Here is a 26,877-nt window from a genome sequence, read left to right on the forward strand (position 1 = left end):
TGTGTCTTTCGTTATCTCTTCCAAGCCACTAAAAAAGCAATCCCCAAGATAGATTCCACCTCCTCTTCATCTTAGGAACTCTTACATAATCCACTTGTTGGAACTCGCCACTTGTTGAAACATAGGCGCAATGGCACAGTGTCCCGTTAGTACTCCAGTAAGTACACGAACTGCAGGTTTGCTGAAGCCTAAAAGAGTTTTAGTTTTATTTTTGTCCATAAATTGTTGGCCACCATTTTGGTGATTTCCTCTATTTTTCTAAACAGTTCACATATCGGTGTTTGCATTGAGAGGTCGGCCTCTGCAGTTTAGAACCTCTTCTGTCCATGTCATCTACTAGTTCGTTCCCTTCAAAAGGAAACCTCTTCTGGCTATCTCATCTATCAGTTCGTTCCCTTCAAAAGGAATCCAACAAAGAGAGACCGTGTGATGTTTGATGCTCATCAGTGAGGCACAACATTTTAATACAATCTTGGACTTATCCGTTTTAGATTCAATTGCTTTCAGTGCGACCTGACTATCCACAAAAATCGTAATATTCAAAGGACGAATATTCTATTGTTGTATAAGTTTGACCGCTTTTTCGATAGAATATATATAAGATCAAAGTGTAATACCATGCAACTTCGCTTAGATCTGATTCAGTCTGGAGAAAAGTGTTCAGCCTGGAGTTTTGATTACTAACTGATAATAGAAAATCATTAACGAGAGATATTCTGGCTTTATTCTTAGTACAAAAGATCTACTCTAGTCACAATGCTTCATATAACGGAACCCTAGCATTTTTATTCTATTCTATCATAACTAAAAGTAAGTAATTGTTTTGTATATAAGACAACTATTCATTTAAAGAATATTAAGATGAATACTTTGATGAATAAAACATTGTCTCGTCTTGTTTTATTTTATATGAAATTTTTTTCAAAATTTTTAATTTGTCCGCTTGGGATCGATTGTTTGACTTCAAATTTTCTTGAAAATCTGACATGACTTCGGTCCTTGTCATTATAATTTTTCACGTCAAAATCTCTACTTTTTTCTTTTAATAAATTTGTCTTATGGTTTTAGTTAATTAATTATTTTTCTGTGACTAATTTTTTGTAATTAAATTATTTACGAAATTATTGGCGTGAAGTGAGTGTTGACGAATTCGGCATTTGACATATTGGCTATTATAAGTTCAAACATACATACATTGTTACACACTTGCATGTATGTACGTTACTGTAGGCAACAAGTGCTTTTTTTATTTGCTTCACTGCTCACTGTAGGGCATCGTATGACTGTGACGTCAGTGGCCATTGCGTGTGTGCGAGTCTAGTTGTGTGTAGTTAAAAGTGCCGTTTGAATGAATGACGTGCATTGTTGTTAAGAAAAAAAATACATACACATACATACATACATACATTTTTAATGTTCAAAGTGCACATGTGAATGTTTCTTCAGTAGTGTTAACTATTTGTAGGCAAATATGACAGTGAAAAAATAATTTTTAGATTCATTTCTGTTGAATTTTCTGGACAGATCGTGAGGATTGCGACCTACCACCCCTTACTATGCCTTATCCATAGTAAATTGTGAATTGTCTTAAGTAAATTTGCGAATATCTAAATACATGGCAAATGATAATGACAAGCTGTCAATATTTTTCAAGAACATTTACTTTAAATAACTTAACAAAACAGATATACATATGTACATATGTATATTTGTATAGAAATGAAAAAAATTGCTAGAAAATATAAAAAAATGGGAAATCGAACAAAAAAAAAACCGAAATTACATTGTAAAGGGGAACTGTTAAAAAATAGCAGTCCGAAATAATTTATGTTTTAATACAAGCCCGCCACTCTAGCAATCTCATAAAAAGTAAAGCAATAATAATAAAAAAATTAAAGAATTATTGATATCACACAGAAATTTCCAAAAAAAAAAATAATAATTAAATGTAGAAAAAGTTTAATTAAATCAAGCCATATGCCATGCAAAACATTAACATTTTTTTGATTTCTCTGTGCATTTTTATTTTTTATTTTTCTATTCCTTTTGTGCTTTACTACATATGTACATACATACATACATATATGCAACCTTGTCCCTATGTATAGCCGCAGTGAAAATCTTTATTGTATTCGTTTTAATTTTCTTCTAATAACCGAAATAATAATATAAACAAAACCGGCAACAACAATTGCCACAACAACAAATAACAATTTCCATAAGTGCAGTATTACTTGCGGTTGCTCTATGGGCTCGAGTATGAATTTCGTTGGCAGTGCCACTTGAAACTAAACGACAAAACAGACACATTTGGATAATTGAAAATAATAATTAAAATTCTGATTGAGCACTTGCCGCGTTCCCCTCTACGTATTTATGACTTCTTCAACCGTTTTGGCTAAACGACTGTGCACACAATATACATACATATGCACACACATATATGTACGTGTTAACATTTTACAACAAAAATCGCATATGCAGCTTATCTTCATACTTCTTCATTAATGCACATGCAGAAAATTCGATGTTCCAACTTCGAACTTCCAACTTCGAAGCAATCATGACACACACAACACTTCTGTGAAAAATTCTTTGAAGACGCCCCAGTATGTAGTCAAAGTTGAAAGCAAAAACAACAACAACAACGGCTTTGACATGGTAGCCGCATTATCAACAGCGAAAGCAATAACAATGCAAGTGACGTCGTGTACGGCTTGCGCACCCTGTCCTTATGCCAAATTTGTAATAATTCCAAATTAATGTAATTATGATTTTTTTTTCAACTTTGTGCTTGATATTCATAAAGCGTTCCATATATACACACACACACGCACACACAAGCACACGACATATAACTGAATTGGTGTTTTTAATGGCTTTTGGTGGGTGATCTGATCTGCCTTATTTGAATTCTTTCTTAAAATAAAATACAAATTAAATTTTAAGATCAAAAATATCTATACAGATATAATATATACAAATGTATATATATTTGTGTATATAGTATATACCATAAAATCTCCTGAGAATTTTTTGTTATAAATATATTATTATTTATTAATTAATACCGAAAGGTGATGTTATTTTCAAATATTTTTGTTAGAATTAGCTTTAAATTTTTTGTTCTGATAATTTTTTTATGTTTTTTTTTAATAAATAATAATATACATATTTTTTTATTAATAATATTTTTGCTGCACTACTTTAATATTTTATTACAGCTGTTGCGTATCGTGCAGCTCTCCAACAGATGGAGCTTTTACTTTTGCATTTTGAAGTTGTATTTTGTTCCATTGGTGGTCATCCTAATGAAGTTCGTTCCTGCGTTGTTGTGTCCGCCCCGGTTTTGGTCAGTCTGAATACCCTGCAATTGAAATATGTAAAGAATTTTGTTTATTTGAAAAATATTTAAAATAATTAAAAAATTTTCGAAGCAGTGGTAGTCACTACATTTGTTAATTTTCAATGAAAAATCCACGAAACTATTTCCTATTTAAGCCTAAAACAGTGAAAACTCTTTTAAGCGAACACTCGTTCATCAGTTCCCCCCAATTCTGCGTTTCTCTCTAAAGTGCCTCTCTAAATTGTTCCAAATAATGATAAAAACAAATTTCTTTAATAAGTAATGTCCACTTGAGAGGATTGTCCGTTGGTAGACCTACTGTATATGATTTTCAATTATTTAAGATTTTATTTATAGTAAAGAGCGGTTCTGAAGATACCTTGAGCTAATAGAGAGTAAAAGTGCTCAAGTGCACTGGCTCAAATAGCTTCAACATAATAATAGATAATAGTTTTACTTTAATAAGCAAATGGGGCTTCAGATGCATTACTAAGGGCTAGAATATGTATGAACTTTTAAAAAATCATCTGTAGTTTTTACATGATAAGAAAATTTTAATTGGAATTCTCGAATAAGAAAATTTGTTTTTCCACTTAATTGAATCCGAAAGTATTATTTTCTACACAACACACTAAATTTATTTATGTTATATGAAGAAATTTAAAAATATTTGTTCAATAATCTTTTACTCATTAAGTGAATAAAGAATCTTTTATATTTTTTTAATGCTAATTTTTTTTTATTAATCATTTATTCATATTTGGATATAAAAAATACTTTCGGGGTTTTATCCATATATAATTTATTTAAAATTTTAAAACACATTAAAAGAAAGTCCTTATTAAGTTTATCGACTCTCCTAAAATTCGAAAAAATGGACTTCACACCTTTTCAGTCTAAGTCGACAATACAAGATTTTATATCGTCATTTATTCAATATAGTTATTGAATGAATATAATTATTTAATATAATTATGAAAGCATTCGTAAAAACTTTGAAAGATAAGCCCATTGCTTTAAATTTTGAATTTATTAATCAATAAACTTTAAAGAAAAGGTCTAATACTATGAAATTATATATTAATATGCAATATATGCTAAAAACAATATAATAATAATAAATAAAAAATGCAATTAAATAATATATATAACAATTTACAAGGCTACTACTATTTTATTGCCTACTAATATCTTTCATGATATAGCTTGAATTTTTTAGCTTTTAATCATTTTTAATATCTTATCTTCTAAACTTTGTGCAATAAAATAATATTTTATTATTTGATTAAAAATAGACTTAATTTTTTTGAGTCTATTTATTAATTAATAAATAAATTTATTAACTATTTAATTATTAATTTGATTATGATTAGACGACAGTTTTTACAGGCTTTACACATCCAAAATTTTTGATGTACACCCTGAATTTCTCATATTTTATTTATTTAAAAAATTGTTTTCACAAATGGTAACGTGAATGTACTTGACTTCTTAGAACAGTATAGAGAATATAGTAGAGTTACACTTAATATAAAAAAAGTGAATTTAGAAATTTTGACTTACATTAGAATTGGCCTCGGGTGGACACAATCTTATGAGCGTTGGGAATGAGTTGGTTTTCTTTGGTAATGCTGGACGTGGTGTGAATTCCAAACGCGCAATACAATTAACTATTTTTTTTGTGAGTTTAACTTCAGTTACTGGATGCATCGTTACATTTTCCTTAAAGAGCCGACGCAAAATATTTTTAACTGCACACTTTGCGATTTTCCATATTGCTATTGGATTTGGAACCACTTTACGTTGAGAAAGCCGAGAGCTGCTAAAAGTAACGTGTTGGGCGCGTTGTACCTTTCAAAGTATAAGAACAGACTTAAATTTCCAATTTGCTTTGCTAATATTTATACTTACAAATCGTGGCCTCCCAGTGAGCCATGCACAGGTTTTGGTGGCTCGATTACCATTACCTAAACGTGGCTGATTATTCATCTGCAATGATTTTGATGCAATCAAATTAAATGGCGAATGATTTTTGACCATAACGATATCAAATAAATTCTACTAGACGATTTTGTCAATACTATGAATGAGCTATTATCTTTGAGTGATGTATATATTTGAAATAGGCTTTATTTTTTTATTTTTTCTATTAAAATTCATTACATACCATAGATCCAATCTTTACCGCGTCCGACAACGTTGATTGCAAAAACTGAAACGCAATTTGTTAAAAAAGTTGACAGGCTCTAGTATAACTGATAACTATTCCTATCGATGACTTTTAAAGCAAGAATTATACCCCACTTACACTTGCAACACGCTTGTCATCATCCTTTAATAGGCACTCTTTTAACCACTAAATTTCAAAATAAGAGTTTTTTTAACAGTTAACTACAAATCATTTAATTTTTAATGTCATATTTATGATATTATTCAGATACTTAAATTTACCTCTATTTAAGTACCAAAAATATACACTAAAACTGGTCAACGCAATTCGAAAATAGATTACTTACCCATATTATTAAAACGCAGCTCGGGAACCTAAATGACCTTTTTGGGTTTTTTCTCAGAAATGTTGCAAAATAGAACTGCCAAAACAGCTAATTCAATTTTTTATTCCTTAAATTAAAAATTACTTGATTTATATAATGTCGATACACAAGCCAATTAAGTTAGTTACTATTATCAATGAAAATGACAATAAGAACTAGATTCAACACTTCCAATTTCTCTTACATATTGTGTAACAGTTCACAATAATAAGAATCAGTTGATGTTTCACTGAATATCGAAAAGATTGTCACACCTGATGTCTGGGTAGTTCGTCAACGTTATAATTCTACAAAAACAAATAGGCATTAAACCTTATCATTTCACCCAGTGACAAAAACATTTTAATATCTCTTATATAAAATGGATGGCTTTGATGCACCCATTAATGTATGATAAGAATATTCACCACGGTTGAGTACAAACTCTAATGTGCACATCTCAAAATTCTTATATGCAGAACTAGACAAGAATCAGTTGATTCTGAAAATTAAATTTGAATAAAAAGCAATGTCTGAGTAACTTTAAGTCGAGTTGGTTGTGTCCTTCAAAGAATACTTCCAATAGAACTACAAGAAAGACACTGATTGTTTAGTATTTCAGGTGTGTTGTATCAAGCGAGCACGCAGCTTGAGAGGCTGAGTACTTACTTTCCTTCTCCCAGTGGTGCATTTCGGAGCACACGCCTGGTACATAAAAAGACTTTATCATTCTTGGAAGGTTTAGAAAGTAGTAGTAATAATAGTAATGGTAATATAGCATTTACACGGGCTTCAAATGGATCATTTTGGTCAAAAATTAAAAATGAGTGGCAAATGATTCATTTTTGCACACAAAATCTCAAGCACAAATGAGATCCATTGGATCTCATTTTGTATAAATGAGTTCCAACGAGGATAGAATGAGTTTCAAATATGTCCGAAATGCAAATGAATACATTGAACATACCCTAAATAAGAGCTTTTAATGGCATTTTAACAGTTTGAGAAAGCTGTTTTTGACATACTTACAAAGAAAGGTAAGCAAATATATGATGGTTGCATTTACTTGAAAACGATGCACCTCTATTTGGAACTTCTACTTCCCAAAAATAAATTAATCGCAGCAAAAATAAGTTCATATTGTAAGGCTTATAAATATATATAACCTTCATCCATTTTTCTGGTACAGGCCAAAAATCAAGTCAACAGGCAAGTTGAAAAATCAGCTGTTTGAAATGAGATCAAATAAATTACAACGAATGTAAACACTTTCAAATGACTCATTTGAAATGAGCCATTTGAGACCAGTGTAAATGGCATATAACAGTTTCTGAGCAAAAACGACAAAAAGTTATAATTTTTGATATTAGTATTTGTTAGGTTAGTATTTGACAGCTGTATAATCTTTAAGTACTAGCACAACATGTGGCACCAACTACTTAGTAGCCTGCAAGAGCGTGACGTGGCATAGGTAGGAGTATGCCCGAGGGTTTTGCAGAGCATAGATCTGTCATATTCTTAAGTGTGTCGGTACTGTAAACAGAAAAATGTTGCTGCAATAGTGGTAATAGTCTGCGATTTATGGTTGCAGTCTATGGTTGATAATTATAATTTGTGGTAATGATGGTAGGTGGAATGACCATATGTTTCTTTGTTCTGATTATTCAAGTGTTATAAATGGAAATATGTAATAGAATTGTAAATGGATAAATTTATGCAACTTCAGTGCGTTTAAAACTCAAAATATTGGACGCGGTAACATTTTGTGAATATGCCTAATATGAAGAATTGTTCTTTAATTTATTGAGAGAAGATTGAAAATGGCCAACGCTATCTCACAGTAGTGGCATGGCCAATTTTGACGGAAAATATCATTTTCAGCTTTACCTATTATATATTGGAATTACTGAACATTACTTCAACAACGACTTGTTTGTTTCTTTGAATTATACTCTCGATGAGTTCCAGTTTTTCATTGGCGCTCTCATCTCTCCAATGAAATCGAGAGATGAGCCGTCGTGATTAAATTTTTATAAGGAATCAAGAAAAATATTGAAAAAGTGAAGAATAACTTATATTGTTCGCAGATAGAAGTTGAGAGAATGCTTTTCATAATATTTATATAAGTTAGAAATCACATGTTCAGCTTCTAGGCCTCAAGTGAAACTAAATACTCGTAATACTACAATTTATTCCGGCATTTATTGAGCTATGAGAACTTTTCTGTTAGCCTCGCTTAGTATTAATGGTAGGAAGAAAGATGTATGTCGTAGGATAGTGCAGAAATGGGTGTGAACGTGTGTGAGTTCAGCATGCTTAGCAGTACGTACTAGTACTTACAGCTGACAATATATCATTTACTTGAATAAACAAAAACTTTCATAATTTTTGAATACCTTTGTATAAATAGCTTTCGATATTCTTGCATTTACACAATTTGTGCATTGGTGCATTTGTGCCATAGTTTCTCAAACTGACTAGCCTAGCTCGTATCTATACGAAACTGTTCAACAGTTGTCGAAAGTTATAAATGAGGTAAGTGAATCATATGACAGAGTTTCACATCTTAAGTACACAAATTAAACAATTTCAATGAACAAATATTGTTTATTTGCACAACATTTTCAACTAATACTCGCAAATGAAGCTTGACGTGCGTTCGAAGGTGTTACATTTTTAACCGACTTCGATATGAGGGGCTTGTGTTTGAGTGTTCCAAATAAGAATATCTTTGGCTTGGTATTTCAATAAATGTTTACCCACTTGTTCGTATCTGTATCGCTTGATGGATGCTAGTGCTCGTATGTGAACAATATTAAAATGACTTGCTTATGCCAGTACAGGGCTCCAACTTATATTCATATTTGACTTTATATATACACGGGCATTATTCACATGGGCATTATTCACGACAAATGTTATATATTCACACTTATATACATGTACATAAGTTGAATGTAAATACAAATGTGCTATTGATATTTACTTTTCTTCTTTAACTGTTAATTTTAATTTAAACAACTGTTGTCATATTGATTTAAAAAGCAAAGCGTTTAATAATGTATGTACTTATATAATGGATAGCCCAAATGCGTCGTATATAAACGATTACACCTACACAATATTTTAAATTTCTATTAGGAATTCTGCTCCAGAACGCTTTTCAAGGTCTGACTTTTGCTATAAATGTTTACTTTAAATATATTATATATATTCTTTACACTTAACGTAGTTAATAGTCTATTAATTGTAAATACTATGAAATAGTTCGAACGTACTCACCTTGTAACAGCTCGACAGGTGATCAAGCATTAAGTATTTGTAGACAGAATTCTCTATTTGTTTTCCATGGGTCCATGACAACTGTATAGAGCCAGAGCATGATACGAACTTGAAGACCACATTAAGTATATGTAGACAGAATTCTCTCTTTGTTTTCGATGAGGTCCTTGATAACTGTATAGAGTCAGAGCATGATACGAACTTGAAGACCACATTTGGATCCAGCAGTACTTCTGCAGCAGTAAATTGCACACGTTAGTTTACAAAGTCTTTCCACCAATATAGTTTTCTGACTGAGTTTAGAAGTAAAAATGTTATTTAACATTTAACATCTTAGAGAGATGACATTAATCGTTGGTAAAGAAAGCTCCAAATAGCCTTACGAAAGCCTTGGGTTCTACCTCCTACAAAGTTGCTTTCTACACTGATAACCTTTTACTACAACATCAAATTAATTTAGTGGCAACTAGATTCAGTACTCTCGCCGGCATAGATCGAGAACTGATATTGCCCCCTCATCATTTTGAAACATTATTTATCAGTTAATATTTCTGTTCACTTTATATATTCTAAGCAAATCGTCGAGCTGGGGTTTGGCTGTGTTATACCAAGTGAAGATAACTGAACTTTAGAAGGAGGAGTCTCTGATAACATGATTGTCATTTACACTGACAGCTATAAACTAGAAGATAAAGTGTAGTTTCGTATTCTACAAAAAATCAGTTATTTACATCTCACTTTGAGTATCAAACCACTGCAGCATATTTCACAGTGAAATATTGAATTGCTGCAATATTGGTCCAAATAAGCAAAAACACATGAATACTACAATCTTCTCACAGAGCAAAACTGCCATCTAGTAACAGTTTTAGCTACAATGGCAGGGTTTTTTCAATGAGTTATTTGGGCTTGTCAGTAGCCAATTTATATGGGTACTTGCACACAAGGATATCTCGTGTAACTGCAATATACTTTAGCTTACAAAAGCTAGAATCCTGGTCTCTTAAATGTGTTTTCCTGATTATTGATATACCACTTGCAGTGAGCTGAGCTTCCATTAAAAGAAAATAGTTAGCAGTGGCTGATGTCTCTCCAGGCTTCAGGACTTAATTGGACTAATTTAAACAAGAAGCAGTCAGTTGTTTCAACTAAAGTGAAATCTACCAAATACAGCGGTGTCGAGGCTGATAGATCATTGAGTGTTAGGAAGACATGGAATGAGACTAGGTCTAACTAATTATGACTTTAGTCATAGTCATATATCAGTTTCTTCAAAATCATTGTGTGATATAAGGAGTGTCAAGGAGGTGATAGTGCCTTTTAGACATCTCATCACATTAGTTCAAGGATTGAAACAATTTATTTTATAAAAAGAATTTGCTAAATCAAACAAATAAATATTGTATACTCTAAATATAGAATACATATCTTATTCCATGATTTAAATTCTTAACTCTTTAACGACTGAAATAACAACAACAATATAATTTTAATTTCTTGAAGTCAAGTGTATTAAAGTTGAGGTGTAACTTGACATTTACATCCACATTTGATATTCTCATTGGGCGATCTTTATATGCATACTTTAATAAAGTCAAAAAATGCAGTTTTATGGTACATATTGCAATATAAAAGCATTTTTTATTCGTGTATTTTCTTTGAAATTGTTTACTTATTCACTTAAAAACAATAGCCTCTTCAAACACCTTTTTCGCTGAAGCACCTTCATCCATTCTAACGATATGATCAACAGCGAAGCTATTGGATGTTAAATTGGTTCCGGTAAAGTATAAATACTTATTCTATTTGTGATCATCAATATTCTGAGCATATTTGCATTGAATTCGTGTGAGGGGTACCAAACCCTGTGCATGACCTAACCTTAAAGTCCAGTATTCATGGGTGCCAAATCGAGGCACATTATTGAAAACTTGTCTTTTAGTGTTGAAATGACTTTGACAAGTAAATTTACATCATCTGCAGCTTATATTAAGTCATGTTCATCCGTATCTCTACACAAATATTGACTTTTCCTTTTTGCTTATTATAAAACTATTAAATATATTTATTTCTCCATATTCTCCAGGACCAAAATACCTCTGCGCTTGATTTGGAGTACATATTTAATTTGTTTAACAAAGATCGGTAAAATGTTCAATATATTTTGCATTGACCGGTACCAATATCTTCCCAAAGAAATAATGTCGTTGAAAGTAAACGGAACGGCAACACATTACGGAGTGGTGCTAATTATGGCGCTGAGAGTTAGCGGGCCGCGAAACGTTACGATATATATAATAAAATATAAGAATTGGTCGAATGGTTGCGCATCTCAGTGCATTCGGCTGATTATACTCGTAGCATTCGCAGTTTATGTTACTCTTTATTAGAATATTTCTTATATATACAACATGTAATTTTCATACAACAGATACTAATTTAGAAAATATTACTGCTTGCAGACCCTATACTGCCTGCGTAATATTATCACAAAAATTAATTTGAATTCTATGGTTATAAATATGTATTTTTGTTTGATTTTATTGAAGGTTCGGCATTCGTTTTTTCTCAAGTTAGAGAGCTTTGTTAGGCCTAAAGGTGTAGCATCTGTCTTATCACATCAGTAACTACCATTTACTTTTGTTGTTGTTAGTGCTATCGCTTAGTTTTTTGTTTTGCATCGTTCATAATCGATCGTACCTTCCTGAAGCGATGCTTCTTCTGAATGCTTCTGATTTCAGAACGAATAACAGGTTTCTGATATTGAAGTATTTTTTTTATTCATTTTAACTTTGAGACTTGAACCCACTAAACCCATCTCTTAGGAATGAATGGAGAATGGATTTCTACATTATTGAGGAAACTTCATTTCCATAATCAGGGGTGAGATATTTTAACATATAGGTTTAATTGTTTTGGGATCGCAGCGCCTTTAAGCAGTTCGTTCTCTAAGTGATTCTCATTTCGGAACGAAGACTCGGTCTTTCGTTGATCTAATCTATTCCTGATTTATTATACTATATACTGTTTTGGTTTCTCCTTCATATCAACCGCTATATACTAATCGTTACATGAATGAACAGTTGAATGTACTCTTTTTTCCATATATCTTTCCACCTTCCACCTTCCAACCTTCCACGTCTAACGCAAGTGCCCATCTCTGGAACACCTCGTGTTGTTTGTTCATTTACAAGTTTTTTTGTGTAATCGAAAGCTCTTTTGTGTTTTTGTTTTTTTTAGGTTCAACATTATTATTTGCATTTAATTTCAATACTAAAGTTAACTTCACAATTGTCATTTGAGGCCGCCATATTGTGTTTTCGTTGTATATGTCGATGTGTTGTTTTTGTAATAATTGTGTTGTTGTTGTACCTTTACTGCCGTTCTGTTGAATTTAGTAGGTTGGAATACGGTGGAATACGTGCGAGTGTACCGCCATAAGTACCGATCATGTGCGTTCGACCTAAACATTTCACGTCGCTTAAATACAAAATAAAAAAATAAATAAAAAAACGCGTATACTCAAATTTATATGTACATAATCACATATGTATGTATGCGTGTAGGTATGTATGTATGTTCACATATCGCATTATTATTATAATATCGTATAATGTCATATGAACGGTTCGGTTTAGTAGCCGTACTTTGAATGTGAGCAGTATCTGTAAGATACTCGTACTCATGCACACACCTATATAAATATTTAAAACGTTTTAGCTAAGCACTTGCAAACGAGTAGAAAAATGAAACGTCAATCGCATACGAAATGCCGCTTTAGTTAGTTTAAGTGACGAAAAAAAAGAAATTGTACAAAATTATTTAAATTGAAATTAAAATTTAAATTTTTTTAAGTTCCAACTACAATTTTTTCTCCGGTTTGAATTTTTTTGAATTTTTTTTGAATTTTTTTTGAATTTTTTTGAATTTTTTTGAATTTTTTTATATAGATTATTTGTTTATCCGCGTGCTTTTCCACTGAATTATTGTATATGTGTTTTGCTTTTGGTTTTGCTTTTGATTTTGTTTTAATTTTCGAATTTATTTATTTTTCGATTTTCGCTATTTAACAAAAATGAAATGAACTGAACTGAAATGAAATGAAATAAAGTAAAATTAAAGACAATAATTCGTATTCGAACTGTACGATCATAATGACGATCATGTTAATAATAATGCTGTTGAACGCTTAGATTGGTCGGGTTGGTTGCGCTCCTAAAACGTCATGTCAGTTTGTCATTCGTCAGTTTCAGCTGAACGAACAAACGATCGCAGCTCAGCTCATCGCATACTGAAATCGCGTACTAAAATCGCGTACTGAAATCGCGTATCCGCCGTATCCGCGTGCATACACGATCGTCGATCGACGATCAACAAACAATATCTTTTCATATAACCAAAAAAACGACACTGCAAAATAACAATAAAATTAATAATAATAAAATTATTAAAGGAATAATAAAATAATAATTATAATAAAATCGTGCAGTTATGATTACGTAGAGTTTGTGAAAAAATCTTATGAATGACAACCAAAAAAAAAAAAAAATAAAATAAAAAAACAAACCAAAAACAAAAAATAGTGCATAACTTTTATAGATAAAATTCTAAACTTAAGATAAAATATTTTTTTTATTTAACAACAAATATAAAAATTGCAATAAAAGAGTAACAAATTCAAGTTGTGCAAATTATTCAAATTATATAAAGAAAAAACTGTGCTAGGAGTGATTAAAACATTAATAGAAAAATATTAAAAATAATTTAACTATAAAAAAGTAAATTAGGAAGAAATTTTATTTATTTAACAATAATAATTTTTACTTAATATATTATTAAATAAATAAAAAAAAAACGTTTGAGTTATAATTGAATTACCTAAAAAATTATCAAAGTAATGCAGATGCTTTTGAAGAGAAGAATGTGACCAATTCTACTACTAGAAAAAGTAATAAAAAACCCCATTAAATGAAATAAATTACAATGAAAAAAAAAATGAATAAATAAGTACAAAACAAAAAAAAATATTATAGAAGTACGCGCACGTTCCATCATCGAGAAAAAAAATCTGCAATTGTGCTTGGCTTACTTGCAGTGCTGCACAGTCCCCAAAAACGTTAAAAAAGTGCTCAAAATATTTCCATATGTCCCTTCCAGCGGAGTTGTGGATTACGTCGTACATAAAATAAATAAACTTAAAGGGTTCTTGGAATAAATCACTGCACATATAGAGTTTATTACTAAAACTTATCTAAAACTTCACTAAGATAATGATCTATGACTATGCTTCGATATCCTCTATAACTGTTTTTTAATATAAGATACAGATACTCGTTAAGAGGTCCCCGACTTCTTAAAACAAGTTTCAAATTTATGTATGAAAGTATTAAAAAAAAAACTAGTTGTGTCCATTGTAAAATAGTTCAAAATATTTTAAAGAAAGAAAGTTAATTAAACTCTACAAACCCTCGTGTTTATTCCACTACATTTTATATAGTGATGCTCCCAGTTTCATGCTTCTAGAAAGCCGGTTATGTCTATTGTAAAATAATCCAAAATATTATAAAGAGAAAGTTAACTGAACTCTACAAATCCTCTGATTCACTCCACTTCATGTTGTATACTGTGCTCCCAGTTTTATGCCGGTTTCTAGAAAGCCGGTTATTAAAGTACACAAAAATTTGTGACCGAGGATTGAAAAATATTTTAGCGTTTTGTGTATGTTTAACAATAAGACAATATTGGAATATATTGACTCTTTTATGAATTGCAACACTCTTGTCTTCGTCCCTATATTTTAAAGTTTTTAACAGAAATTAATCCAATTGCTTAGCTACAATTATATTTATATAGAATATCACTATATACTCCGTTGAGGCTTTTTGTTATTCTCATTTATTCTTAATAATAATAATTTTGTTAATATTTGGTTTGGTTTGGAAATCTTACAATGAAAATAACAACAGTTTATTTTTACGGTCATTACCTCCTAACTGACCCAAATTAATGAAGAGAATTCGGAAATAAGATAGCCTTTGATAAGTCTAAAGACTTATCATATTGGTTTCCAAAACCAAAAGGAATCTAACCGTGTACTAGGTGTTTGAAACTTCCATTTTTGAGTTAGTTATTCAGATCATTCTTAGCGTTTATATATAAGCGCTTGAGTTTTGTATGAGTAATATAATATAAGACCATATACATTATCATTGCACAAGCACATATAGAAAAAGATATTCACCTTTTGCATGAATTTGTATGGATTATAACGCATATTGAATAATATGAATATTATAATAATATGAATAATATGAATATATATTATATTGATTTGGGAACTTTGACTGACAAATGGACACTACATGGATTCTGCATCACATGCTTCCCTACATATGGTAGATAATATGCCATATATAGGAGATATGCCATTTATAGTCAACTTATCTGTTTAAGTATATCTAGTCTATAATATCTAGCCTTTGAATCCATCCACATGTTATGCAATTTTACTACAATGACAATCTGTGAGGTTGTATCTGCAGATAGGATCAGAGCTCGGTATCTAGTAACTCTTCATTGGTTCATGAGCTTTCCAGTGGACTTCAGAACAGTTTTGGTCCTAGCGGTGACAAAAGTCCTAGTCCCAACAGAAGAGTATTGAGTATTTAATATGATTTTTCTCCAGTTTGTGCCACAGTGCGTTTGAAAAGCACATCCAACAGTTGCATATGTATTTACAAGTGGCAGCTAAGTGATATATTGATAAGTTGATAAATTGCTTTGGCTTTTGTATAATCTTTTCTGTGATAGTTCTTGTGCTGTAGCACTTTTTTTCGAGTGTATTTGTGTAGTTTCAAGATTTATTTACTTTTATTTCGCCATTAGTGCAGGTTAACAAAATTACATTGAAATGTATTTCAAAGTAAATACAAATTAAATAAATTTAAGTGTTAAAATTCGTAAAAATAAAATGTTCCATAAAATCTGAAACATTGAAGTACACTTAATGCTATAATAATATTTTATATATTTTTGTGAATCGTGTCATATGAGAATGTTAGTATCAGCAAAAATTTATTTTCATTTTTTTCGGTATTCTGTTTTTTTTGGAATTGTCATAGTTTTTAGTGTGGCCCTGACTTTTTAGTATAAAATTGTTCGCTGAAATTTAATAAATTTTTTTTTAATTACTTTTTCTACTCTTACCTGACAAATTAAAAATTAACGGCTTGAAGTGTGCTCTTTGTATATTAATATTTTTACAGTGTAGTTGAAACTGCTACTTGGCTTTCAGTTTTAAGTGGAGGTTTTTATTAGATTGGGTTTTCTATTTAGTTATGTTTCTAGTATGCTTCATTTTTTTTCACATGTAAATACTACTAAATATAAAATCGTTGTTAATCCAAGCTCTTGAGGTTCCTAAGAGTGTCGCAGATAACCCACTCACAAATTAACGATTGCACCAATAAGGCTGTCATATTAAGCATGAGATACTGCAAGTATTATCTATCTAAGTATCTATAATTCATTTCACTTCCTTAATAACATATTTATATACTAATTCGTTATAATAGTTATAAGCATTTTTTTACTTGCCCATTATTTTTTTTTCATCATAAAATATATTTTACCAGTTGATCGCAAACTTCCGAGTTTGTTTTATTTTACCTTCAATGAAATTTAAATCAGAAAATTTTCAGCTAAAAAGTCAAAAAAAATTTCAATTTTTTTTGTATTTTATAAACTTTTTGTCGAACTAATCAAGAAACTGCAGACACAAGCAATTTTCCGAATTCATTCTCAAAATCGTCTTTTTTCCATTGGTTTCGGTGTTTGTACTTTCGGATATTTTTTGACATTTCACATTTTTAAGTAACAACTGACAGGGGGAAAAGCATTTTGAAATAAATAAATTGCATAAGTTAATATGTCACGAACATGTACACACAAGTATCTGACAGTTTTCAAGATTTCTTGAATCCATCAAATTTTTCATCAAATGCTCTCATACAATTAATAGATTCATTAATAGATTAATTGATAGATAATTAATATTTCCTTGCAATATAGATTCGAACTGTTAACTACTAGTGAGATGAATAGTATTAGATTCAGCTCGTAATAATTCTATTAACACTTTTGGACTTAAAGAGGCAGAGAGTAACAACTATGTTTCTTCCATGCTTTGAAAATCATTTACATTTCAATTTTAAACAAAAATTCGGCCTTATATATAATACTGAATAGTCTTGTAGTGATAGCAGTTGTCTTTATCAAAATATTCAGATATTTTCAAAATTGAAATACTTCTAATTACTCTCAGAAGATACGAAAATGCTCAAGAATGTTCACGTATTTTCTATTTTGCACCGGAATACGTTAGTCCAATCTTTAACCCATAATAGTTATTGCTTTGCATCGAACTACTTTCTGTATTAGTTGTATTTTTTCGATTTATTTAAATGATTTATTCGTTTATTATATATAGATTTGGTATTCCAACTGAGTCAATGATTATTCGAGTTATGAAATTCAAAGAAATTAGTGTAGAAAACTTGTATACACATAATTATCGTTTTCGTCTTCTTAAAAATGGAAGATATTTACAACCAATCCACCGACTTATTTTTTTTTAATTTCGGTAAAAACCGAAAAGTAATCTATCTATTTTAGCCTTACAATTAAAAATTCTCTACCAAATCTTATAGAATCTTTTTTGCAAAAACCTAAACATCAAGCCCAGATTCATCAGACAATCTAGATAGCCACACCACAACTTCGCTTCTGAAAAAAACACAATCGTCCTACATGGATTTTAGTAAATTATTAATTTCCTTCTCAACAACTTTCACTTACTTTTGGGAAAATATGTCGTTGGACATGTCGCCGGTGATATACACCATGACATTCAGATTTAAACCAAATGTGTCATTGCAATCCATATGAAAACTCGATGATAATTTTCAGGCCAATAACGGCTTGATTCTTGCTTGACCATCCTTCTTTACTTTTTTGATATATTTTTTCATTAATTTTCATACATATATAAAGATCTAAATATTCCTTAGTACAATGGTATGTCTTCATACATGATATTTCAAAATTCATGGAGTAAACTGCAAGTTTGGCTAAAGCATCGGAGACTGAAAACCATAAACCATAAACACTCTATGTCATTTTAGTCGAAATCCATTGATAAGACATACTAATGAATGACCGTTTTTAGACATAAACTACTCATTTGTGTAGAATATTTAAATTATTCTACTATGACGCCTGTCTCGTTTTAATGTGTATATATCTTTTGCTGGAGCAATGAAGGTTTAAAGCTATGCGAGTTCTGTTAAGAAAAACGGCCAATCTACCACTATGGAAATTTCCGAAATCCGTAATGAGCCTAATTTCGTGCCTTCTTTTGTATTATAAAGCCGATGAGCTCACTCAAAGTCAAGCACCGTATGTACACCTGTATTTAAGTAATATAACCTCTGGGTTAATAGATTGCTAATATAATAAAAACGACTAGATTACAACCTTTTCGTGTGTTGTTGCTTGTGTGTTGCTTGTGTGCTGCTCCACAATGTTTACGATGAAAGGCCGTGTAATTGTATTGCATTGTAAAGACGTAGTAGAGGTAGTAGACGTAGTAGATACATGTAGTTCCCAGCAATGTACATTACTGAAATTTGCATGATACGGGCGTTTCGATAATGGCTCCAAAGTCAGACACTGTACATACAAAACCTAAATGCATACCTAAGAGCGCTCATTAGCACGCAAGCCTTTAGCAACCCACAAATACCGAAAGCACACACAACTACACACAAATTCCGTATAACTAAGAAAATTTATTCATATTTAAATAGTGTAAAAGATAGTTCCATATAAATTCCTAACTTTCATCCGGAGAATATATCGTATGTTAAATATTAAATGGAATATAGAAGAACGTACAGATAAAAAATATTTTAGAAATCGTGCAACGACATTTTATATTGGAGCTTCAGTAAACACAAATAGCACATTGAAATCTTGAAAAACAAAATAAAAGATAAAAGATACAAGATAAAAAATATTTTGTGGCATCTCTCAGATGCGCCTTATTAGTTTACTGTGCACTTTTGTTTGCATTGTTTGTTGTTGTGTTGTTGTGTCGTTGTTTTTGTAGGTTAATGCACAATTGCACAATAAAACGTTTATCTATGCACAAGGTAAGCATAGATACTTTCGGGTTCGCAAGTGCCAAATACAAAGTAGCAAAGTTGCAGGCGATGAGCTGCAAAATGATTAGCGCAAAGCGTGCGATTTTCTGCATTCGCCGGCACCAGAACTGCACCGCAAACACGTAGCAAACGTAAAAATTGTATCTCAAGTCTTTGTTGCGTGTGTTGTTGGCTTTATCAAAATTAAATAAAAGTTAAAAAAATTATTAAATTATTTCATAATGAAGAGAATTTGATTCAAATTAGCATTGTTGTCGGAGTGCAAGGCTACAGAACCAGTCTTGGAAAATATTTTTCTATTTTTGTTGATAAAAACTATTACCTGCGAAAACAAATTGAAATGAAAAATTTCAATTGTTGTGAAAATTCTTCAACAAGTCATCATCGCCGATGAAATTTTCAGAGACTCAAGGTTTCACACATAATACAAGCTCTATTACACTGAACTCATCTACACATTATGGTATATATTGATTAAACCAAACCTAATGAATATATTCCAATAATTATTAAAAAAAAAGAGCATAAATGATATTAAAATTAGAAGCTAATGAGCATTTTAAAATCCTTTAATATTAGTTATCTGAAATAAGAGCGTTACTTACTTACTAACAGTTGTCCTCTTCTCATCGTGAAGCATAGGGTGCTTCGCGCCATATATCATTCCAGTTATAATTTGCATTATTAAGTTCTCTGTCTACAGTTTTGCGAATAGACTACAGTCTAGTGCCTTGGGGGTTCCATCTGAGTGCTGTTCTTGCATCGCCATTTGCGTCGATCAATCCAAACTGGAACGGCTTCTTGCTGTGTACGGTTCCAAAAGCCTTCATTTTTTATTCTTTCAGGCCATCTTAGACTAAATTTTCTGCGCAAACACTTGTTTATGAAGGTCTGTATTTTGGACTCAATGCGGTTGGAAGCTTTCCATGTTTCACAGCCATAGAAGAGAACAGATTCGATGTTTGATTCGAAGATGCGAAGTTTTGTCTTACGAGATATTTGGCTCGATTTCCATATATTTCTCAGCATACCGACGCGCTTAGATACATCTTCATCAGCGCCACTTCTAGCTGTGAGTAGACGCCCCAAGTAGATGAAGTTTTATACGCACTCTAAGTTCTCTGCGCCCAGCTGAAGCACCGGACAGTGGGTGGAGCAGTAGCCACTGCTCATAATTTTTGTTTTCTAAGAGCGTTGCTTAACATTAATACTAGAAGTTTTAGAGCTGATTTTATAACGGTAACTAAAAGTCACTACTAACCACAGTCGTGTCTTAGTTATCAATTTTTTGAACAGAATTTATTTATAGAATCTATCTTCTATGCGAATCATGAGCTTAGTAAGTACTACTTTGCTACTTTCCTAATAAAATCTTCTACTTCTCCTACCCATACTTCGCTTATTAAATTTGAAAGTCCAGTTCGATTAGTATGAGTAGTTCCTATTACAAAGTTTTCATTAGAATCTTTGTTTATGTTTTTATTATTTGAAATTTAGTTACATTTATGGCTTTAAATAACACGACGTCCTTCTAATTATTCCATATTATTTGGAATTGAATCCTTTAAAGCCGAAATGAACTAAGTATGTAGACATAGAGTTTTGTTCTTTTTGTCCACATCAAAATGATTTTATGAAATCAATGCAATCCATTGTTTTCCCAGTACGAAAGGACGATTGAGTCTCAATGCCAACGGGCGGCTATCGTCCGAAGCTTCGGCTCTAAGCCAATTATTTTGTTAAATAAATAAACAAATTTTCAAATACGAGTGTTATTGACTATTTGCATTGAAACTGTTTGTTTCGACAAATGAAAGCTATTGCCGATAACCTTAATAAATGTTATTTTTAACGGCAAAATGCTTAAATAAATATTGAAATAATCATTTAAAATAATACATTTTTTCTTCTTTCTATATTTAACAATACGAGCAATTCGGAATTGCTCACTTAGTACGGATATGCAAACGAAAAATGTGATGAAATTGAATTTTTGTATCTTTCACATTTCACATTTCACATTTCACATTTCATTTTTCATTTTTCAATTTTCAGTTTTCATTATGGAAAAACTATAAACATATTGTATCAATACAATATACAATATACAATATACAATACATATAATACACAATATTTTATTTTTCATATTTTATGACTTTTTTATGTAGTTTTTTTTTATTGTTTAAATTCATAAATGTATAGATACACTTGTAACATTATTCTAACATAAATAGACTTTTGTGTTGAATGGAACAATGATGTTTGCACTTTCCTTTTGTCGCAGCAAGTAAAGTTTTATGCTCTCTTCTAGTGTATAAATAGCAAACAATCCAAAAGACAGATAAGTCCACTGCCTGACAAATGTATGGATAGTTGGACTGAGTGACTGACTGACTAAACTAGCTGACTGACTGACTGGCTGACTGATTGGCTGACTGACTGGTTAGCTAAATGATTGTATCCGTAAGTGTCTCTATATGGTAACGTAGAGTGTCTGTAGAGTGAGACTACTAGTCAGAGTTTCATGTATACATTCATTCATTCATTCAGTTTGTCATCGTTCTGTTCTGTTCTGTTGGATGTACATCATAGTTCATAGTTAGACGTCAGTTTACTGGCAACGGCCACATTTTGATGATGTTATTGTGGACGTTATTGATGCAGTGGCTCAAGTGATGTGTTCTGTTGCTGCCATCACTCACAAATGGCTCCCAACGCATTTGTACCATTTGTACCACGGAGTCAATAATGTTGTTCATTGTTGTGTTTAAAATGATGTGTGTTAGCCTAAAAACCACTTGAAATGCTTTTTACTTCTTTTGATGTATGTAAATATGAACCGCAACCGCAAAACAAGAAGATACGAGCACTAAAACGTTACATATCAAAATATTGTGTATGGATGAGGAAATGGTACGACTCACTACGTGCAAACTAAAACAATTTACACTGCTAAAAATATATATATACATATATACATATCTTTTACATGCCAGAAAAATATTTTTACTTGTCTCTTCTTTACTCTATTTATAATATCACTTATTATTTCACTATTTTTGTAATTTAGTTCTTTTCTTTTGGCCTTATAATTAAATAAAATCCGAAAATCCGAAAATTCACTAATCCGAAACTCCGAAGCAGAACTTAATTAAAACGTGTTTCCTAAAAATTATCTCAAAAAATGCCATAAATCCATTTCCTCATAAATCTGCTTTACTGCGCCAAAGATATCACTTTTCAGATTGTGAACTTACTAGATGCAAAGGTGACTTCACACCAATTCGCTAATCAACCTATCAATTTAGGCTTTTTTTCGTAATCCAATCAACAAATCTTCGCTCGAATCTTCGCTCGAGTCTTCGCTTATATGTAAACCAAATTTCACACTCATCTGTTAAAGTTATTGGGTTTGTTAGGAATAAGAAGAAAATTATTTTTTTATAGTCCATACATATATCTCACGTATGTACATTCATATCGTGTACATATCACCACAAAACACTGTAAATATGTCGGGCTTCGGGTACAGGCATGTACAGTGCTTACAATAAAATTTCTAAATAAATTTCCAGTTGTCAGACACTAGGCTTTGTTGGTCAAAACAAGTTCTTTTCACTTTTGGTTTCCAAACTTTTTAGAAAAATCAATCTTATCGTACATAAATACTTTCCTTATCTGCTTCAGATACTCATCTCATACTCATAAACATTTAGATAGTGCGTTATTCCTAATTTGTTCCCACCAGATACAAAATAAAAAATTTTAAAAAAGATATAAAAAATTCTGATTAAACTTAGCACTTCCATGCAAAATAACAGATACATGTATCTTCTGTCCATTATTGAAAATTGCTTAAAAATCTATATGTACTAATGAAGCTGTATTGAAACACTTTTTATAAATAAAAAATTTGAGCTTTTACAATTTCCAATTAAAATTTCTTCCGTTTCATTGAATTGAAAGCTCATTAAGCCACATGTACTATAGAAACTAGGTTTTTAAATTACAAAAATTCTGGAAATCAACATCATTTAAAACATCATTTTAAATTAATTTCATTAAACTTCTTTCTATTATAATAGATAGAAATGAGAATAAACGGAGTACCAGCTCTCAACGGAGCGGAACACTGCGACCATTGTTAGTCTTTTGTCATTCCGCCTTTCAAATAAAAGTCAGAATGTCAGATGAGGAGAGAAGTTCTCAACGCAGTGACCTCCTCCTGGCCCATATCAAGGCTGGGTAGTCACAAAGAATATGACTAGAAGTTTCGTCTGCTCCTTAGCAGAGGCGAAAATCTATCTTTACGGACAGACACATTTTGTCAAGCTGATAACGCAGTCCACAGTTACTCACTAAATATCCCATCAGCAACCTGAACTCTGTTCTGCTGAAAAAGGACATCTTACTATAACTGTAGGGATGAACCAGCTCTTTAGCCTGACTGCTACCTGGAATGTCGCGTCAGTAGTGACTTCTTTCGGCTGAAGACCATTAATCAATCAGAAAGCTAGTTGGAGACCAACTAAATCCACAATATAGCTCTGGTGCACAGAGTTGAATGGCAGATCCTGACCTCGCAAGACTGCCGGCAGACTCATTACCATTGATTTCTGTTTGACTTGGCACCCAGCAAAACATCACTCTGTTAGTATAATAGATAGTATTATAAGTATATTGGACGATACCATATCGAAAAATTACATTCCCTGCAGTGAAAGTAAATATTCGATCGGCTTACTTAATCTCGTCGCGTTGTTATATCGAGCACTATAAGGCAGAGACCACAACATTCAAAGCATCAGAGCTTTTCAGAATCTTTTCAAAATATTATAGACAAAAATCACTTGCCATTCACTTCAATATAAAATCTATAGCCTGACACGGAATGTATATGAATGAATATTAATTGAGAATAAGTACTCTGCTGGGCTAGAAAAATGACAACAAAACCCTTGTAAATTCATTTATTGTATAAATCGTTTTCTAATACAAACTTCTAAACATTATTTTTTAATGCTATTGCAAATATTTTTTTCTGAATATATAAATAGGTAGAGCTAAATAGATATTTAATTCTAGTTTTTTCAATTTCAAATGTAACCACCAAAGGGCATAGTATGTATCGAAATATATTTAAACTGAACGCTTTTAAAGTCTTCTTAAAGTTGAATCTTCCCTCTTCATTCTTCGGGTACACCATAAAAGGTGGAGATCGGGAACAAAAATCTAGCATGTAAACCGATTTGTACTGTCAATTATTCGAATTACGGACTTGTGGTAGGTACTTATAAACATATTTATCGATATACTTCCCAATACAATCCTAATACATATAAAAATGAATTTATCTTCGTATTATCATCATCGTGTGATAAATCGGTTGATTTCAGTTTAAAACATTATAAAATGGTCATTACTTTATGAGTTTCATGTTTCAAAATGTGATAATTTTTAATCAGAATCATTAACCGAAACATTTGAATTAGTTAATACTACCAGATATCTATCTGCAGTCGCCTGTCCGCTGTCCCGTGTCCCGTGTCCCGAGTCCCGTGTCCCCTGTCCACAATCCGCACCAAAATCTAATTAACGAAATATGTGCGTTGTCATGTTCGTGTTAATTTTTTACGCTTTGTTTCTCACGCAAGTTTTTAGATAATTTTTTCCCGATCTATTCTTGTAGTTCATTTATTTGTTAATAACAATTTTCATATACATTCCGTTTAAATTTTATTTAAATTTCGTTGAAAAGTTCGCGCCGTTGTCGAGGTTGAGGTTGAGTTTGAGAGACTCGTATTTTAAAAATCCGCTGTTATTGCTGACAGTAATTTTATTGCCGCTGTAATAGCGCCTGTCAGCGACATGACATTATAAATTTTGCCAGTACGGTCTTTATCGTTGTCAAATTAAATCGGTTCTATATATCTATATACACGATTATTCATACATACATACGTACGTACATACATACATACATATATGTATAGCACACACTCGCACGTTTGTAGATATTTTTGTAGTTCGCATCTTGTATTTTGTGAAGTGTACACGGATTTATTTATCAATTTTCACTTGAATTTTTCATTTGTCAAATGATTTATTTGTATATTTTTGGTCGTTTTTTGGTTTCTCGTATCGTAAAATGTATCTAAAATAATTGAAATTCATTTTTTTTTGTCAACAACAACACATTTCTATTTATCGGTTCGTTATTTTCATAATTTCTATTTATTTAAGTAATTTACCACAAAGTGGACGAAGGTTTGTCATTGCTTCGTCCGACCCCTTCACTTGTGAAATCGTGCTTGGGACGGGGGACGATAGCTTCAGAGAGATACGCAATTTTTTGATTCTTCGAAGATACCTAATGGATTAAGAGAAGAAAGAAGATTTCTGAATATTTTTCAGACTAAAAAGCTAATACAATTAGCACCTTTCGAAGTAAATTGATCTTCTAGCAATTTATTTCAAATATTTTTAAAGAATTTTATTTTTAGTCAGAAGTTATCGATTACGTTTCTTTTGGTTGAATTCGATTTGTGAGTTGCCAATGACGTGAGGTTATTATATTAGAGCTACAAAGGTTTAAAAAGGTATTATATTTGGGCTTTGTTTTTCTTTCACGATGTTGGAAATGCTCGTTTTCCGTTTTCCTTCTGAAACCTCAATAAAAATTTTGAAGCACTATTTTAGTTATTGAGTATTTCTTAGGAGTTCATTGTCTAGGAGTAACCATCATTAAAGGTTTTATAACGGCGTTAAATCTAGTACAATTTCCGCAGTGGCGGTAAAAAATGGACTTTACGATTTTTAAACTAAAGCTTTTGGGGCCAAAGAAACATACGGGTGCATTGAATTCACAAATAAATATGTAGACATAGGTATGCATATGTATATTAATGTATATGCTATTAAGTAAAAGCTTTATATTAACAACAATTAAAAAATATTATCAAATGTAAATATTTAATAACATTGGCCATTATTTTTATTTTGTAATAAAATAAAATGCACATAAAAAAAGCAATATTAATGGCTTGGATAACAAACTGTTGCCAATTAATAATTAGCAAAACAAATTAAAAAAGTTAAAGAACAAAAAAATGCTTTAAATAAAAAACTTAATGAAATAATAAATAATATAAATTAAAAATATTTTCAATATTTTCAGTACTACGTTGGTATATTTTTAATAAGTGGATTCTAATTGTTATTGCAAATTACCCGGAATTTCGAAAAGAATGCACTATTTTGTTGAAAAAGTCAATTAAAAATTTTTTTTTTATCCAAAAGAAAATAATGATTTTGTTTTTAATTATATTAATTATATTATATATACGTAAATAAATTATTTAAAGTTCACGTACCTTAGAAAACATTTAGGAAAATTTTAAATGAATTACAAATAATGAAAAAAAAAAAAATACAATTTTGACTATTCTAAAATTTTTTTATAACAATTAATTTTTAAATTAAATTAACT

General features: G+C 31.1%; 2 protein-coding genes across 3 annotated transcripts in view; one reads left to right on the forward strand and one right to left on the reverse strand.

Annotated features, from left to right (window-relative positions):
* Positions 1-26,877, forward strand: part of LOC119687227 (CUGBP Elav-like family member 2) — a 148,844-nt gene that overhangs the window by 52,290 nt on the left and 69,677 nt on the right. The gene's annotated exons all lie outside the window — the stretch shown is intronic.
* Positions 3,201-5,996, reverse strand: LOC119687228. Its single transcript, XM_038101484.1, has 5 exons — positions 5,863-5,996; positions 5,514-5,702; positions 5,258-5,335; positions 4,910-5,197; positions 3,201-3,367 (listed from the first exon to the last, which is right to left on the reverse strand). Exons 2-5 carry the CDS (start codon positions 5,514-5,516, stop codon positions 3,263-3,265), a joined length of 474 nt encoding a protein of 157 aa, XP_037957412.1. The 5' UTR covers positions 5,517-5,702; positions 5,863-5,996; the 3' UTR covers positions 3,201-3,262.

Source organism: Teleopsis dalmanni, chromosome X (genome assembly GCF_002237135.1).
Source record: "Teleopsis dalmanni isolate 2A chromosome X, ASM223713v2, whole genome shotgun sequence".
In the NCBI taxonomy this organism is placed as follows: domain Eukaryota; kingdom Metazoa; phylum Arthropoda; class Insecta; order Diptera; family Diopsidae; genus Teleopsis; species Teleopsis dalmanni.

Excerpts from the sequence above, each read along its gene's own strand:
- LOC119687228 (XM_038101484.1), bottom strand. Across the intron at positions 5,198-5,257 it reads TCACTGGGAGGCCACGATTT|GTACAACGCGCCCAACACGT; the intron begins GTAAGTATAAAT and ends ATACTTTGAAAG. Across the intron at positions 3,368-4,909 it reads CACCCGAGGCCAATTCTAAT|GGTATTCAGACTGACCAAAA; the intron begins GTAAGTCAAAAT and ends TTTCAATTGCAG.